This window comes from Leucopleurus acutus, assembly GCF_964270905.1.
Source record: "Leucopleurus acutus genome assembly, chromosome: 9".
NCBI lineage: Eukaryota > Metazoa > Chordata > Mammalia > Artiodactyla > Delphinidae > Leucopleurus > Leucopleurus acutus.
Window position 1 is genome coordinate 12,603,586 of NC_139144.1, and position 17,293 is coordinate 12,620,878.

The 17,293-nt window shown below is 54.6% G+C and overlaps 2 protein-coding genes across 4 annotated transcripts; both read left to right on the forward strand.

Moving 5' to 3' along the window:
- Positions 1-1,671: 1,671 nt before the first annotated feature.
- TMED4 (transmembrane p24 trafficking protein 4) lies at positions 1,672-4,685 on the forward strand. Its single transcript, XM_082846323.1, has 5 exons — positions 1,672-1,838; positions 2,041-2,141; positions 2,254-2,379; positions 2,639-2,785; positions 3,219-4,685. Exons 1-5 carry the CDS (start codon positions 1,712-1,714, stop codon positions 3,366-3,368), a joined length of 651 nt encoding a protein of 216 aa, XP_082702449.1. The 5' UTR covers positions 1,672-1,711; the 3' UTR covers positions 3,369-4,685.
- Positions 4,686-7,269: 2,584 nt separating this feature from the next.
- On the forward strand, positions 7,270-16,402 carry DDX56 (DEAD-box helicase 56; the record flags this gene model as incomplete). 3 transcript variants are annotated; one of them, XM_082846282.1, is made up of 14 exons in its annotated part: positions 7,270-7,329; positions 7,419-7,580; positions 8,155-8,315; positions 8,461-8,631; positions 8,744-8,834; positions 9,419-9,663; positions 9,928-10,047; positions 10,558-10,671; positions 10,769-10,863; positions 11,993-12,066; positions 12,205-12,294; positions 12,989-13,094; positions 15,666-15,739; positions 16,149-16,402. In XM_082846282.1, 14 exons carry the CDS (start codon positions 7,270-7,272, stop codon positions 16,224-16,226), a joined length of 1,641 nt encoding a protein of 546 aa, XP_082702408.1. In that variant the 3' UTR covers positions 16,227-16,402. The 3 variants fall into 3 exon arrangements, with proteins under 3 accessions (XP_082702408.1, XP_082702409.1, XP_082702410.1); XM_082846283.1 differs by having other exon boundaries at positions 16,152-16,402; XM_082846284.1 differs by lacking the exon at positions 8,461-8,631.
- Between the last annotated feature and the right edge of the window lie 891 nt (positions 16,403-17,293).

The following is a 17,293-nucleotide window of genomic DNA, read 5'->3' on the forward strand; positions in this document are numbered from 1 at the left end:
GAGTTTTCCTCATACTTTTCCTCAATTTTCTTAGCCCAGATCTTCAGTCTCAAGTTGTACCAGTTTGTTCAAAGAAAGGAGAAAGACGCAGAGAACCTGAAGGGGAGGAGCCGGCAAACAGGTTAAGTCACTTAAACCAGAAGACTGTCCCCCACTGGATTTGTATGAGATCACATGTTGTTCACATGACTGCTGAATGTGGCCAGATTGTGCCTTGTTGTTCATTCCATTAGAGAAGAGTTGAGTCACAGGCTAATATTTAACAATCAGATTTCATACTGAAACCCAAATTTCCAGCTTCTTAAAAAGATCTTATTTTCCATCCTCACCGCCGAACAGCTGCTCCTCAGGGAGGTTTGCCTTGTAAAACTTCTTTAATTCCACAAGGATGTTTGCTTTGGTTCAATCCCACTTCTTACGCGATAAATAGGAGCATATGCAACACTAAGCACGCTATTACAGGGTTTCTTTGTGTTTAGCAAGGAAGGCAGGCAGCAGAGCAAGCAATGGGCCCCCACTTGCACTTGTCACGGGCCCATAGGAGCCACGAGGACAGGTTTCGTTCTGCTCCACATTTCTCTCCACTCTGAGCCCCAGACCACTGCGGGCCAGTGGAGCAGACCCGCAGTCCAAGGGACTGCATGTCCCATATCACCTTCACCTAGGGGACAATGGGCAGTCGGACAAGTTGAGAGAGCAATACGGGCTGGAGAACACAGACGGAGACGCCGCCAAGCCTCGCCCCGCCCTTCGGGAACAGTCTAGCGACAACTGGACCGTCCCGCATCGTCCCTCCTCCCACACATCTCTCACCTGGAGCCCAATCTCCACCTCCTCTCCCAGGTCAGCACCCCCGGGTGACTATCTGTGGATACTTCAGTGTGTACCCCTAGCAGGGGAGTGTCAGAAAATAACCACTGCAACACCGACATCGCATGCAAAAAAACCCGACAAACTCCTAAAATCAGGAACACCTAAAAGCCTGTTGGAGCCCCACTGGCTCGGAATGTCGTTTCCTGTCGGCTGGACTGCAGCCCCATCCAGGCAAGGCCTCCTCTCCCGGGTCAGGGACTCCAAAGGCCGGGCGGGCCTCTCCTCCAGGCGGCACCGGACGCGCCTAAGGCCCCTGCACGCCAGAAGGGCTCTCGCACCGACACCCGCCCAGCCTGGGTCTCGGGAAGTGCCCGTCGGCCCCTGGGCTCCGACTTTCCCGCCTTGCGCGGACCCCGAGTCCGGACGCCCCGGGGGACCCAATCTTCCAGATCTGGGGCCCGCCCTCCAACCGTCCAGATCTGGGACACAAGCCCCGGCGCAGGCCAGCAGAACTCTAAGCAGGATCTGCAAAGAAGGCGTCAGTCCGCGCTTACTCTCCACTCCGCAGTGCCGCGTTTACTGGGAGCGGGGCGTAGGCGCGCGCATGCGCACTGGGTATAAACCGCTCGTTGGCCGGTGACCAAACAGACTGCGCAGCCAGAGAGCGGGAGGGAAGCCCCGAGCGTCCTGCGCGTGCGCACCCTCCCCTCGGCTGTGCATCCTGGCCTGGAAGACGCACGCGAGGCGGGGCAGAGCGGACGCAGGGAGGGAGGCACCGCGCACGCGTATTCTGCGCCGGGTCTTGCTGCGTCGTTTGAGAGCTGGGCGCAGGTGCGCGCATGCGCCCTGGGCGGAGGGGCGCGCGTTGGCAGGTGTTGGGGCTGGGCGTCGGCGGGCAATGGGGTTGTTGGCGCTGCTGCTCATCGCGCTGTGCGCGCCGGGCGCCCGAGGGCTCTATTTCCACATCGGCGAGACCGAAAAGCGCTGCTTCATCGAGGAAATCCCCGACGAGACCATGGTTATCGGTCAGGCGGGGCGAGGGTGGACAGGGCCCTGCGTGTCCTCCCGACGCGGTACGGCTCCCCGCTCCTAGCGGCGCCCTGTGGACGCCGGACCATGGCCGGGGGAGCAGTGCCCCCTGCCCGGCGTCCTGGGAACCGCGGCACCCCGCGGAGCGTGGGAGCCAGACGGACTAGGTAGGTTGTGACAGCTCCGTCTGCTCCGTAGGGAACTACCGCACCCAAATGTGGGATAAGCAGAAGGAGATCTTCCTACCCTCGACCCCCGGCCTGGGCATGCATGTGGAGGTGAAGGACCCTGAAGGCAAGGTAAGGCCACCTTCACTAGAGCTCTTGGGGTGGACAGAGCTCAGAAGACATGAGCTTGCACTTGGAGAGGTCAGAGTAGAGGCGGGGGCTTTCACTGACTGCTGTGCTGCAGGTGGTGCTGTCCCGGCAGTATGGCTCAGAGGGCCGCTTCACCTTCACTTCCCACACTCCTGGTGACCATCAGATCTGCCTGCACTCCAACTCTACCAGGATGGCTCTCTTTGCTGGCGGCAGACTGGTAAGAGAATTTTCTCTTTGGCCATAGCTCAGAATCTCTCACTTGGTTACAAAATTTTGATTTATTACCCTTATCATTTGTAACACTTTCTGGCACAGTCACAAGCAAGAAATAGACGTTGCCCTTCTGTCCCACAGCCAGGGACAAGAGTGGGTTCCATAGCCTGGAACAGACCATCGGAGGTCCCACCACTTAGACACCATAACCACAGAGTGTCTCTGACCTTACGACTTTGGGGTCCAACCCTGTTTCCTTCTAGCGTGTGCATCTAGACATCCAGGTCGGGGAGCATGCCAACAACTACCCCGAGATTGCTGCCAAGGATAAACTGACAGAGCTGCAGCTCCGAGCCCGCCAGTTGCTGGATCAGGTGGAACAGATCCAGAAGGAGCAGGATTACCAAAGGGTAAGGGCATGTCACTGTACTTGGACATGGCAGTTGACCTTTATACCCACTACACTTACTGGAAGTTTCTGCCTGGGGCCTTCCCTGCTTGGGAGATCAGCTGTTCAAAGACTGGAACGAAGGGCTATCAGCCGTTTTTTCAGCTCCGTAGAATAAAGGGTAGAGAGGACAGTTCACACGCTATCAATAGCCATTGCCTACCTCTTTACATTGGGATCTTGCTGAAATGGTAAGAGCGTGATTTCTGTCCTAGCAGAGATGCTTGTGGAGGGGCAGCATGTCACTTCCTTGGGGCACTTCCAGGGGAACCAGAGGCAGCATTTCAAAAGGCGTTTGGTCCCACAGTTGAGTCGTCGCACAGGAGGGAGGGGCCTCACAAATGCTGGGACTGTCTCTCCTACACATTTAATCCTGCGTCCATTGTCCTACGCAGTATCGTGAAGAGCGCTTCCGTCTGATCAGTGAGAGCACCAACCAGAGAGTCCTGTGGTGGTCCATCGCTCAGACCGCCATCCTCATCCTCACTGGCATCTGGCAGATGCGTCACCTCAAGAGCTTCTTTGAGGCCAAGAAGCTGGTGTAGTGCCCTCTCCATATGACCCCTTCCTGTCACCTCAGTTGTTTGGTACTTTCCCCACCCAATACCTTATCCATCTGGATTTTGAGGGAAGAAACAGTGAAAAAAAGAATATAAGCCACATTGGTTCCATGGCAACAAAGCATTCAGATCAGCCACTTGTTAACAACACTGGTTCTCAAGGACACAGGACATTGGTCCAAGCTTTCAAAGATCTGTCTTGGGGTTTGTGGGGAGTCAGAACTTACCCAGGACTGTCTTGCTGCTTTCGCCACTAGTGATTCCTCTCCATCCTGTCACAAAATGAGCAAATGTCTCTCCTACTGCTTTAACCTCTCTCTTCGTCTGCTTAGAAAGTAGGCGACCAAAATGCCCCACCGAGGAGGCCCCACCTCACTGCTCCCTTGTCAGTCCTGGGTTCACTCAGTGGCTTCGTGAATGTAAATAAGGGGCAAAGGCCCCAGAGGATTGAAATGTTTTTCTATATATTAGAACTATTTTTTGATAAAATTATATATTTTCCTTCCTAGTTGAAGTGTTACTGCCTTTGTGTGACTAGCTGAAAACACCAATGCAGTCTCTTCTGCATTGTTTACCAATGTATTCTTGATAACTACCATGGCAGCTCTCAGGATTTCAGTTCTCAGGGCCAGAAAGCAGACATGACAGCTGCTCTCAAGGCCTAATCAGAGGGCCAGGCAGAGAATTCTCTGGGACACCTGTGATTTCCGTCACACAGGGCCCGAGTTCAGACTGAGGCAGTGACAGAGCTAGCACAAGGCAGGGCACTCTTACCCTCCCATTTCCCTTAACGTTTATTTAAGCTGTGGTAAATGTTTTCTTCATGGGAACCAGATTTGGTTCTTTATACAGATTTTTCCAGTGAAATAAAGCGTGTTGTAGTAGCTGTGTTTGAAATGAAATAAGAGGCTGTGGGCAGAGGGGAGGCACAAAGGGAAATGGAGGAAAGGCTCTTGGTCTGGGTGCCTCTGCGGCTGACCCGGAGTGGATTTCAGCATGTGGGCTTGTGGTGCTAGAGCCTGGCCTGACTGGCGACTCTGGGGTTGTGGGAACGGACAGGGTGGTGGCTCAGCCATTCACAGAGCTCAACCAAGTAGACCTGTCAGCAAGGAATCCTGTGAGGAGATTACGTACCCGTTTCTTAGCTCCCTGGAATCATAAATTTAAACACATCTTAGTGTACTTCCCTCATGCCCTTCTGCTGTATAAAGCTTAATGCCCTTAGTTGCCCATTCTTGACGTTTTAGTTCGTGGTTTTATTTACTTAAAATACATTATTTATCTGACGTACAAAACTAAATTCTGCCCTCCTTGTTTTTCTCTTTATGTTCTATACTATTCCACGTGTGTGCCTACTTTCACTTATAAAAGTATATGCAATTTAGTTGTATAGGCTTTGTCATTTAATATTTTTGTAGATATTTTAAAAATTCTAATTCTGGATGGCCACGTTAACGGTCCAGTGAGGTGAAATGCCATAAATGACTCTTCCAAAATTCTTTGGATATTTAAAATAGTTCTTAATTGTCTTCATAGAATTAACACAGGGAAAATCAGGTAGCCTTGGAACTAGTCAGCGTGTGGACCTCTGGCCTGAGCCTCTTGGGGACCATGGGATGTGTCAGGAAGGGAACACATTTCTGCTCTGTGGCTGTTACTAGGAATCTAGCCAGCTAATCAGACACTGGAGGCTGGACTGTGGGAATATAGGAAACTACACAGAAGAGCTGGGGTGGCCTTCAACAGTTTGTCCAGCTGTGCATCTTAATTATGCTGATACATCAGTGTGTCCTCAGTTTCTCCTCCTGTGAATTTTTTGATAGGAAGGGGAGTGGAGTGAGGACAAAGGTGGGAGTATAGCACACCTTTACACTGATGGGCACTTGGAATCTCGATTGCCAGAGGACAGGCTAATAGGTGGTGGCTATGGGGAAAAGAAGGATTTCCATACTGGTGTGTGGTATTCAGACACATTATGGCCTAGGAAAATGTTTCTGAAAGTTCGGCTACATCCAAGGAATTCTGGTGATTTTCTTCCCCCCCCCAGTACTACCTTGATTCCATTCTGAAAGTCTTGCTTTCTTAGGTTATATAACACCCTTATCAAACAGCCTTCTACTTCCTTACCACAAAAAGGGGGTGGGGCGTAGGAGCCATTCTACTCATCCCATCATCCCTGACCCAGTCCCCAGCTCTCACTCGGACTGGTAGTCCCCATCTCCATCTTTTGGTCCCAGCCCCACTTTACCTGTGGTGCATGAATTGCTCTCAGTTCTCACCCTAACAACAGCCAGAACCTAACCTCTGGCTCTCATGCTGGGCCCACGTCAGAGGAGATTCATAGGGTCATGTGAGAAACTCGTCAATATAGATTCCTGGGCAACACTCAGGTCCAGCTGTTTAAGTAGGTTTATGTTTGGGGTGGTGTGGTAGGCAGAATAATAGCCTCCCAAAGATGTCCAGTTAGATGTACTAATTCCTGAAACCTGTGACTATGTTACCAAACATGGCAAAGAGGAATTAAGGTTGCTATCATCTGCCTCTAAAATACGGCGATTATCCTGGATTATTGGGGTGGGCCCAATATCATAACAAAGTTTCTTTAAAAATGGAAGAGGGAGGCAAAAGAAAGTTGCAGTGATGTGAGGTGAGGATCCAACCCTCCATTAACAGCTTTGAAGATAAAGGAAGGGGGCCACAAGCCAAGGTGGGAGAGGCAAAAAAGGGATGATTCCTCTAGAGCCTCCAGAAGGGAATGCAGCCCTGCCAACATTGTAATTTCAGCCTAGTGAGGCCTCCTCAGACTGCTGACCTACAGAACCATAAGATAATAAGTTTGTGTTAAGCCACTAAGTTTATGGTAATTTGTTACAGCAGCAATAGGAAACTAATACAGGTGGGGACTAAGAAAACTTTTTGTTTTTGGCCGCGCTGCACCACTTGTGGGATCTCAGTTCCCCCAAACAGGAATTGAACCTGGGCCACCGCGTGAAAACCCGGAATCCTAACCACTAGGCCACCAGGGAACTTCCAAGAATTCTTGTTTTTAACCAAGCTGTGCAGGCAACATGGGCTGCTAGGTTTGGGAACCCCAGAGCAACCTATCTTTTTGTTTCTTATGCCACTCATTCTTCCAACCTTCATCCTTGTACAATCCAATTGCTATGGCCTGTCCTTTGGATTGCCTGTGGCCCTGAACCTTAGCCCAGCCTCGGTGACCTCTGTTATATGCTGGTACACCCAGCGTCGCTTTCTACTCTCAAAGCCATTGCCCCGTTACAGATTCCCACGGTTCCCACCACTGCTACAGGCAAACAGCCCTGGAACACATATGCTGGTGCACTTTTCCTGAGTACAGCAGGTGGCAGAGCAATTAGTGCTTACAGATAAACCTGACAGAGATCTCCCAGATGCATAATGGTAGGAAAGGGCGCAGGACTCACCAGTGTTTCCCGAACGTGGTAAGCTACCACCCGCAGCATGCCTGTTCTTAGGTAGTACACAGACGAGCACTCTAAACATTGATGTATTTGTCAATATAACTAATGCTGGCATTACTGCCAGGGCGAGCCTGCCCCTGTCGCTGGTAACCTTAACCTAGCACGCCACTTGGAGGTCGTGTCAGGGAACCGGCGAGGACCCGAGGGGAGGGTCCCCGCCCGGGAGGGTCCCCGCCCCTCGCCGCCCCTCGCCGCCCCTCGCCGCCCCTCCCCGAGACCCCCGGCCGCACAAGCCACCGCAGCCGCAGCACCCCGCGTAACACCGGAAGCCCACTTCCGGGACGTGCTGACTCCTTTGAAGCTGATTGGTTGCTGCTCTGACGAGCCCACGCGTCATCGCGTGCTCTTCCTGTCGCGCGTGCGCGCTGTCACTACAGAGTAGCAGCATGGAGGATCCCGAAACTCTGGGCTTTGAACACATGGGCCTGGACCACCGGCTCTTACAGGTACCGGGGAGGGCTGAGGAGCCGGGCTGACGTGGAGAGGGGCGGCGGCAGGGCAGCGCGCCGCCTGAGCCGTCCCTTGTCTCCTCTAGGCCGTCACCGACCTGGGCTGGTCGCGACCCACGCTGATCCAGGAAAAGGCCATCCCACTGGCCCTGGAAGGGAAGGACCTCCTGGCTCGGGCCCGCACGGGTTCAGGGAAGACCGCCGCTTATGCCATTCCGATGCTGCAGCAGCTGCTCCACAAGAAGGCGGTGAGTCGGGGGAGGGGCCGGGAAAGGGAGCAGCAGGCGTCTGAGTTGCGTTGTGCCCTCTTGGAAAACTGTGCCCGCCCCCCGCACGCGCCCAAGTCTTTCCCAAGAACCGGGTTTTCTTTTGACCTCTTACCCGTGAAGCGTGGTCTGAGAGAACCTGGTGGTTTTGGGGTAAAACGCTCTGGCCTGGGATTCAGGTTACTTGGGTTCTAAGTCCGGGCCCTGCGACCACCGTTCTTTGTGTAATCTTGAGTAAATCGCTTTCTCTTGTTTATACTATAAAAAGTAGGCACATTTTCTTCTCCAGAAAAGCCAATGTCGTAATTGGTACATTTTAAGTAACTTTGTAACCATGAAGTAAGTTATCCTTTTTGAGGTCAGTGTCTGGGAAAAGAGTCTTCTATCTACATTTAGAGGTGGGTAAAGTAAGTGAAGGGATGACCAGACCACAACTGGATTGTTGTGAGGAAGCCACAGCAGTTGGGTCAGATTGTCTGGAAGAGGTAGAGAGAAGCATGCGGTGGCTGTGATGACATGAACCGACCGGCTGAAGTCTTTAATTCGTCTCTTGCAGACAGGCCCCGCGGTAGAGCAGGCTGTGAGAGCCCTTGTCCTTGTGCCGACCAAGGAACTGGCACGGCAGGCCCAGTCCATGATTCAACAGCTGGCTGCCTACTGTGCTCGAGACATCCGGGTGGCCAATGTCTCAGCCGCTGAAGACTCAGCCTCTCAGAGGTGGGTGAAAGCAACAGGGCTGTAGGGGAATGAGTTTGCACTGGGATGTGGGTTTGGGTTTGTGTGCAGCAAGAAAGAGGGCTAATCCAGAGTGAGGTCCCAGCTGCTACCCTCTCCCCAATACTGAGGTGTTGCCCACCTGCAGAGCTGTACTGATGGAGAAGCCCGATGTAGTGGTGGGGACCCCATCCCGCATATTAAACCACTTGCAACAAGACAACTTGAAACTGCAAGACTCCCTGGAGCTGCTGGTGGTCGATGAGGCTGATCTTCTTTTCTCCTTTGGCTTTGAGGAGGAACTCAAGAGTCTTCTCTGGTAAGGAAAAGGGGTTGTGAATAGACACTAGGACCTAGAGCGAGGGGGTAGTTCATCTGCCACAGTTAGAGGCTTTGGAGCTGGCGTCTGATGGGGCTGTGTTTCATTTTAGTCACTTGCCCCGGATTTACCAGGCTTTTCTGATGTCGGCTACTTTTAATGAGGACGTACAAGCACTCAAGGAGCTGGTACTGCATAACCCGGTAAGGGCCCTTTGGAAGCATCTAGAGGTGTTGACATGATACTCAAAAGGACTTGCTTCTCCCTTCTCAGAGGAACCCTTTGTTATTTGGGGTGGGAAATTATGGGTTTAGCATTCCTGGTTCTGATGTGCTAGAAGCCGGTAGTTGTAACCATCCCCCTGTCCCCCATCCTAAAATCACTATGTAGTTCCGGATGTCCGCTAGGAGCTTCAAACCATGCTTTGCCTAAAGCCTGAGAAGGGACCCCCAAGGGGCACAAAGGCTACTTTGAGCAGCAGGGCTAAAGTTCTCACCTTATGTGAACTTTACTCTTCAGGAAGGTTGCTGCTATAGGGGTTCTCTCCTCGCTACAGTCATTTATAGCATGTTTCTCTTTGTTCTGTGCCCCAAATGTTTGTAGTTTTGTAGTTTGCTGTTCTCTGTACACTACAACGGTTAGCGTGCTTTGAATTCTTACATTACACAGTTGGAGGGGACCCACGGTGCCCTGCCTAACACGTTTGTGCTGTGGTTGGTGAGCCAGTGGCTTGCAGTAGCATTTCTGTCTTCTTTTCTTTCCTGACCACAGGCCTGTCCTCCCCTAGGTTACCCTCAAGTTACAGGAGTCCCAGCTGCCAGGGCCAGACCAGTTACAGCAGTTTCAGGTGGTCTGTGAGACTGAGGAAGACAAATTTCTGTTGCTGTATGCCCTGCTCAAACTGTCATTGATTCGGGGGAAGTCTCTGCTCTTTGTTAACACAATGGAGCGGAGTTACCGGCTGCGCCTGTTCCTGGAGCAGTTCAGCATCCCCGCCTGTGTGCTCAATGGAGAGCTCCCGCTGCGCTCCAGGTGTGCCATCTCCCATGTTTTGGTTGAAGATCGTGCCCAGGCTCTGGGCTTGACTGGTCCTCGCTGACTTTATCTGTCACAACTCTGCGGTACCTACTGTAATTCCATCTTCATTTGAGGAGGTTGAGGCACAAAGATTAAGTCGGGGAAGAGTTGAAGAAGAGGGAAGAGTCAGGAAGGGTGACCGTTATGACCAAGCAGGGGGCAGGAGAGGGACCTCCAGCCTGCTCTTGGGGCTCACTTCCGTCTGCTCTCGGGCCACAGGTGCCACATCATCTCACAGTTCAACCAAGGCTTCTATGACTGCGTCATAGCAACAGATGCTGAAGTTTTGGGGCCTCCAGTCAAGGGCAAGCATCGGGGCAAAGGACCCAAGCGGAACAGGTGAGTCCATACTTCTCTCCTCCCAGCCCTCCCCAGGGAGACCCGCTTTTCAGCCTTTCAGAAGACTGTGAGTATGGGGGCAGGGAGTGAAGGGCCAACACACGTGCTGCATGGGCAGCATGAAGGGCCAGACTGCCTGGTTTGTTGGCGTGCCATCATCCTGTGAGGGGAGGTGGCCCAGCCTCCAGTGGCTGTGACTTTTGGGAAGGATCTTTCTTAGGGGGAAAGAGGAGTCCCCAGTCTCTGTCTGCCTAACGGGTTGGCTGGCTGGGAATTGTTATCGGATTGACGGTGGGCAGTGTTGCCCCAGAGCTGAGGTCAGAGCCCGGTTTGGCTGCCCCCACTACCCTAGTTCCTGTTCCAGTTCAGATGCTTAAGAGTCTTACACGTGTCAGGGTCCTGTAGTTCCATACAAGGCTTTGTGTAGAGATTTTGCGGATTAAATAAGCTTGAGAACGTGGCCTTGGAGGAGAGGAGGGGTCTGTCTGAGGTCGGGGCGTTTTCCTGCAGGGCCGCTGATCCGGAGGCTGGTGTGGCCCGCGGCATAGACTTCCACCACGTGTGTGCTGTGCTCAACTTTGATCTCCCCCCCACCCCCGAGGCCTACATACATCGGGCCGGCAGGTAGGAGAACTGGAGTGTGGCGGGCTGGGCACCTGGACAGAGGGCACACTGCAGGACACATAGCCAGAGACACGGGCTGGGCCGTCTCTCCTTGCAGGACGGCACGTGCCAACAACCCAGGCATCGTCTTGACCTTCGTGCTGCCCACGGAGCAGTCCCATCTGGGCAAGATCGAGGAGCTTCTCAGCGGAGGTAAGAGCCCAGCTCTCACTGGTCTGCGCCAGGGCCAGGCTTCTGCCATGACACCGTAGACCCGGTGGTGGTGATGGCAGCAGGGACACCGGCACAAGCAGCAGCCGCCCGCACACTTGGCCATGCTGTGCACCATGTCGCTCCACCTGTCCTTGCCTTTCCCTGGGTGGCAGGCACTGCCCCCCTTCACAGTCAAGCCAGCTGAGGTCCAGAGCCGTCGTGTAATTGGCCAAAGTCATGTTTATTCTCTGCCTCATGGGGCAGAAGGGCCAAGGGAAGAGGTTTGGGAGACAGGGTGGGACTGGTGGCATCTCAGCGGAGACCCTGGGAGAGGGGGCTGCTGGGGGGTTTCTGCACTGGCACCTTCGGGAGGTCATGCTGTAGCGGGGCAGCCAGGCGGCGTTCCAGGCTGCAGGAAGGGCACGCTAGCCGGGGCTGGGCAGGGCTGCTCCACCATCCAGCAGGTTATGGGTGGAGGGTCCAGCCTGGGCTTCCTGTGGGGCCTCACTGCTGCTCGCCACATGGGCCGAGAAAGGACATGCTCACCGCCTGGCATTGAGCCCTGGTCTTGTGTAGAAGGTGGCCTGGGGCACTGCGTGACAGCGGATCGAGGGACGACTCTGGGCCTTGCTTCTCTGTGCCCTGGTTTCCTTACCTGAAATGGGTGAAGCCCCTGCTGCACCGTCAAACCCCGGCCCCCGCCCCATCTTCTTTTGTAAACATCGAGTGACCCAGGACGCTACTATGACAGACCGGTGTCTGACGGAAAGGGCTGGTGCTCCTTAGTGATCCGCGGCTGTCATCACGGGTACCTCGTGGCTGGAGTGGCCTGGAAGGAGGAGAGTGGGCGGGTGGGCAGGTCCTGAGGCTGAGAGATGTGACAGGAACCCAGGACGTGGGGACAACAAGCTGCCCTGGCCACAGAAGAGTGGATCGCCTGTTGTGAACTGTCCGTGAGACCCAGGTGTTTTTGCGCACGTGTGCGCTGCGGGGAAGGAGTGGGCTGGCTCCCCGGCTGCCTCGCCTCAGCGTGAGGGGTGCCTCACCCCTACCTCTAAGCAGTAGGCCCCCACTAGACCCCAGCCTGAGCATTCAGCCCAGGGGAGCCTCACTGCCATCTCCTCCACAGGGAGCGGAGCCCCCGTCCTGCTTCCCTACCAGTTCCGCATGGAGGAGATCGAGGGCTTCCGCTACCGCTGCAGGGTGAGCGGGGCCCCCTGGGGTCGGGAGTGCTCGGAGCTTCTCTAGGACCCAGTGTCAGGCCCTTGCTGCTGAGCACCCCAGCACGGCAAGAGGGCTGGCTCACAGCCCCGCATCTTGACCTCCGGTGTCTGCCCCCAGGACGCCATGCGCTCAGTGACTAAACAAGCCATCCGCGAGGCGAGGCTGAAGGAGATCAAGGAGGAGCTTCTGCACTCCGAGAAGCTCAAGGTGAGGGGCCGTGGGGAGGGAGGGGCGAGGCTTCAGGACATCGCCCTTCCAGGAGGCTGGCCCAGCTATGAGCGTGAGAGGCAGTGAATTGGACAGCTAGCTGTGCCTTCAGCAGGTCGGTGGGGAGGAAACAGGCCAAGAGCGGGTGAAGGACGCCAGCTGTCCTGTTAGGAGGTGAATCAGCCTGGCCTCTGTGGTGGACAGTGGCCGTGTCCATCAGAATCACAGCTCCTGGAGTTTATTTTCTTGACGTGCACAGTCGCACGTGTGCCCGTGTTCGTCATGATTCCCCAGGTGGAAACACCCGGGAGTCCTCCACAGAGATGCAGGAAGCCAAGTCGGGTGCATCCACGCGGTGCTACACAGAAAAGGAAGAGGCGGCTGTTTGTGTGTCAGTGCAGGACGGCCCGTGGGGTGATGATCAGTGAGGAGGGTGTGGCAGGCTCCTGACCTCCCCACAGAAAGGGGAGTGGGAACGGGGACACATGCCTTCCCATGTGTGCAGAGCACTTGAGGGGAGGTGAGAAACCAGGTCTGGAGCTGGCTCTGGAGGGGGACCAGATGACCACAGATGAAGGCGGTGTGAGACCTTAGCCCTTGAAATTCTGGAAGACCGATTACCAGTTCAGAAACTCCCCTGTGAAATTGCAGAAGGAGGACTGACCCCACAGTGCCCACTTCTCTCCCCTGCCAGACATACTTTGAAGACAACCCCAGGGATCTCCAGCTGCTGCGGCATGACCTACCCTTGCACCCCGCTGTGGTGAAGCCCCACCTGGGCCACGTCCCTGACTACCTGGGTGAGCAGGGCTGGGGGACGCGGTGGGCGTTTGTCCCTCAGCTGCCGTGCACTGGGCTGACACAGGACCACGGGGACTGGGCAGCAAGCATGCACACAGACACAAACCCACCTCTGTTCACTCGCTTGAACTGAGCCGCACAGCCTCCTGGGTAGGCATTGCTGTCTCTGTTGGGGAGACAGGAAACCGGGCATTCAAGGCCAGGGGTTTTCGCCCCAGAGCCTGGCCCAGTGAAAGTGCGAGCCAGTACCTGGCCAAGCAGCCGCCTGGGTGTGGAAGGGAGTGACCAGGTGCGGGGGTGGGGGTGGGGTGTCGCAGGTAAGAGGCAGTGCTGCTGGTGCTGGAGAAGACTCGGGATTAGTGACCGGGCCAAGCCGGGGGGTGGGAGGTGGCTGGAGTCCCTAGAACAGTTGGCAGAGGGGACAGAGAACAGACCTTGTGGGGACAAGGGATGTCTGGGTTGCAGCTGTGAGGACAAGAATGGACCCTGAGATGGTTTCTATGATGTAGAGGAGGCCAAAGCCCAGCTGAGGTGTTCAGGAGCCTGGCTCCGTTTACACCTGGGTAACGATGTCCCTTGTGTCTTTGGTAACGAGTATGTGTGACTTTTATGCTGAAGATGCCTAAAGTGGGTTAAGGAAGAGGAGTGGTGAGTGCAGACCCCCTTCCCCAGCACCCCGCTGGATTGGCATAAACTGGCAGGTGTGGCAGGAGAGGCCCCAGCGAGTGGAAGGGAAGGATCCAGGAGATACGGGAAAATACCAACTTCCCCCAGGACAGTGAGCTATAGGGGACACCAGCCGGGGTCCTGGTCTGTGGAGTGAGAAGGGAGGGGGGAGAGGGGGTGGGAGTGCTCTTGGGAGTGGCAGCTTGAGGTGGGATCTCAGTTCCCTGAGTGGGAGTCGAACTCGGACCGTGATGGTGAGAGGGGCGTATCCTAGCCCCTAGACCACCAGAGACTAGTAGTGCCTAGGAGCAGGGCCCTGGCTTTTGTCTGCTTTGAAGAAAGAGTTCAGCAATTCTTTAAAATTCAGCAAAAAGTAGTGAGGTAAGTAAAGTTTTATTAGGAGGGAAGATGGGTGCAGAGGAGCATGGGTGGGCTCGAGAGAGAGAGCACGAGCCAGCCAGGAGCTTTTGGGGTGCTTCAAGTCACTTCTGTGGAGGCAGCTTTCCAGTTTCATCTGGCCAGTCATCTTGCTTTATCTGGCTCCAGGTCCATACCTGGTCTGACTCAAGGCCCTGCCGGATGTGCACGTGCATCTTTTAGCCAAGATGGCTTCCAGCACGAGGGTGTTGGGGAGGTTAGCAGACCATATTATGGTCTAGCGCCCCCTCCCCTGAGGAACTGTTTGCTCATGCATAGTTTGGGAGGTCTCCTTGACCCCAAGAATGGGAAATATGTGGTTTCCTTATCTTTTACGTAAGCAGCGCTTAACCCCTCTCTGTTCCTGCCATTCCCGTTACCTTGAGGTGTCCACAGGAGACAAAGTCCAGCTGCTTATCTTGTTCCTATTATTATCATCTTTATTTTCAAAGTGTAAACAGGAGGCTAGTTGTAAATGGCTAACCTGGGGCTCATCTATCTCCTGCCTCAGGAGGGAACTCCATCCTCTCTGTCACAAAGGAGCAAAGTCATTGCCAGAAGCGTGTGACCTAAAGGGGTCAAGGTGACGTGGGAGGGTGTGGCGGTGTGATGCCCAGAGGCCTGTCAGGACCTGTGTGGCCTGGCCGGATGGGACCCTGTGCTGTTGGGCAGTTGGGAGTGACAGCAGAGCCCAGGGATCATGTAGCAGGTCACGAGCAGTGATGGTGGCACCTGACAGGTGAGGAAGGATATGGGAGGAGGGGCCACATAGGAAGAAATTACATGTAGGGTTTTTTTGTTTCAGCAGCATTTTCTTTCTTTTTTTTTTTTTTAAATACTTATTTGGCTGCACCGGGTCTTAGTTGTGGCACGCAGGATCTTCGTTGTGGCATGCGTGATCTTTAGTTGCAGCATGCGGGCTCTTAGTTGCGGCATACAGAACTAGGTCCCTGACCAGGGATCTAACCCGGGCCCCCCTTGCATTCGAAGAGCGTAGTCTTAACCACTGAACCACCAGGGAAGTCCCAGCATTTTCTTTTCTCTGTTATACACTTACTGTGACAAATCTAAATACTGTAAAGAAGTGTTTTAGACGGTGAAAGTCCCCAGAATCCCACCCCTGGGGATAGCTGTTCTTCTGGCCCCGTGCATGTGTGATGATAGATAGTCGTGTGTTCTTAGGCATTTTAAGTGTGTACAGGAGTGCCAGGCACTGGCTCAGAGTGGGAGAGAGCACCCTGGGAGCCAGCTGGAGGGTGGAGCCAGCTGGAGGGTGGAGCCAGCTGGAGGGTGGAGCCAGCTGGAGGGTGGAGCCAGCTGGAGGGTGGAGCCAGCTGGAGGGTGGAGCCAGCTGGAGGGTGGAGCCAGCTGGAGGGTGGAGCCAGCTGGAGGGTGGAGCTGGCGGGCTCTCAGACGCTGGCTGAGGAGAGGGGCTGGAGCTGGCGCACGGGGTGGGCAGTGGCCGCTGAGCCAGATATCTCTTCCAGTTCCTCCTGCTCTTCGCGGCCTCCTCCACCCTCACAAGAAGCGGAAGAAGCCCCCTTCCTCTAAGAAGGCCAAGGTATGTCCCCTGGGGCCTCAGTGACAGCTGCAGGGCTCCCCTCTCACCTTGTTCCATTGTCGCCAGGATGTGCTCGCCCCTTGCCCTCAGGAGGGAGAGGTCCCGAGGACTGGCCCCAAACTCCAGGCCCCTGATCAAGGTTGTGGGTACTGGGGCTCTGCCTTGGCCACCCACGGGGCAGCTTCAGGAGCAAAGGGGGACCTGCTGTTCTGTCCCCACTGCCCTCCTCATCCTTCAAGCTACAGGAAGTAGAAGGTGGGCCCCTGTGGTGTCCACAGCAGCTCCTGTCCTTGGCTCACGGCCTGTACGGCTTGTCAAGTGGCAACGGCACCCCCTTTTCTGAGTCTGTCTCCTTTTGCTCACACGGACGTCCACTCGCCACAGCTAATCCACAGTTTTGCCCCCACAGAAGGCGAAAACCCAGAACCCACTGCGCAGCTTCAGGCACAGAGAAGAGAAGCGCGGACCCACAGCAGCGCCCTCCTAAGCTTGTTCAGGGCCTCTCCCGGGGCTGAGCACAGGGTGTGGAGCAGGCTTCCCAGCCTGGAGGGAGCTTGATTCCCGCACTGGATGGACTAGATTCGGGGCAGGCAGCACTGTGGCCTTCTAGACTTATGGCCAGGGTGGTGCTTTGCCTTTAACAACAGAATAAAAATCCTAGCTGCCCTGGTTTGTGCCTCCTGCCTGTAGGAAGGGGCCATCCCTGGAAACCTTGGGAATCAGAAACCACTTCCAGTAAGCAGTGCCTGGCTCTCTGCCTGCTGTGTACAGTGCCTCCTTGGCCAGAAGAGGTAAGCCATGCAGTGCTGCAACCTGGTGCCTTCGGGCCCAGGAGACACCTGCCCTCCTCTGGGTCTCTGGCCTAACCGCCAGCAGCTCCAGCCTTCCTGTCTAGGATTAGGCTGACAGCCTCCCTTCCCTGAAGCTTGGAAACGACTTCTCGCCTGCAGGGAAGATGGTCTTTCTCCAGATATGGGCACGTGGTAAATTCAGCCTTCCACTCTCTCAGGCAGCCAGGGACAGCTGTCTCTCCTCTCCAAACTGCTCTCTGCTCTGCTCCGTTCAGCACACCTGGGTGTGGTTTTTTTGTTTGTTTGTTTGTTTGTTTCAGTTCAAACTCATTTTCCTTTTGTTCAAGTCCAAGTTATCGATATATTACATGGTTTGGTACTCAAAAAGGAACACTTGTTCAGGTAAGGTAGTATGTTATCATCAGTATTTCCAGGTGGTTGTTTACAGTCAAGTAGCAGTATCAGTAAATCCGTGGGAAGCCCATCCATGGGGTTTACACTTTGTCAAGGCGCAGTTCCTCTGGAGTGGAGATTCCCAGTTCATTTAAAGTTCGTCTAGGTTCCTGGATGACGTTAGGGTAGATTTCCTTATGAGGTCGTGCTTTGACCTTAACCTCTAGGATGTGAACTGCACTAGCAGAATCATTTAAGTGTCTGCATGCCTGCAGTGATTTTGCATTCTGGAACCAGATCATAGCCAACTAGCATGTTCGCCCCTTTATGCAATTCCCAAGCGTCAGTATCTGGCTTACTGAAGTATGTC

What these genes read in the sequence shown, in the direction of transcription:
- TMED4 (XM_082846323.1), top strand. Translation starts at nt 1,712, where the DNA reads ATGGGGTTGTTGGCGCTGCTGCTCATCGCGCTGTGCGCGCCGGGCGCC. An exon ending in TGAAGGACCCTGAAGGCAAG is followed by an intron (nt 2,142 to 2,253) that starts GTAAGGCCACCT and finishes GCTGTGCTGCAG; the next exon opens with GTGGTGCTGTCCCGGCAGTA. An exon ending in TCTTTGCTGGCGGCAGACTG is followed by an intron (nt 2,380 to 2,638) that starts GTAAGAGAATTT and finishes GTTTCCTTCTAG; the next exon opens with CGTGTGCATCTAGACATCCA.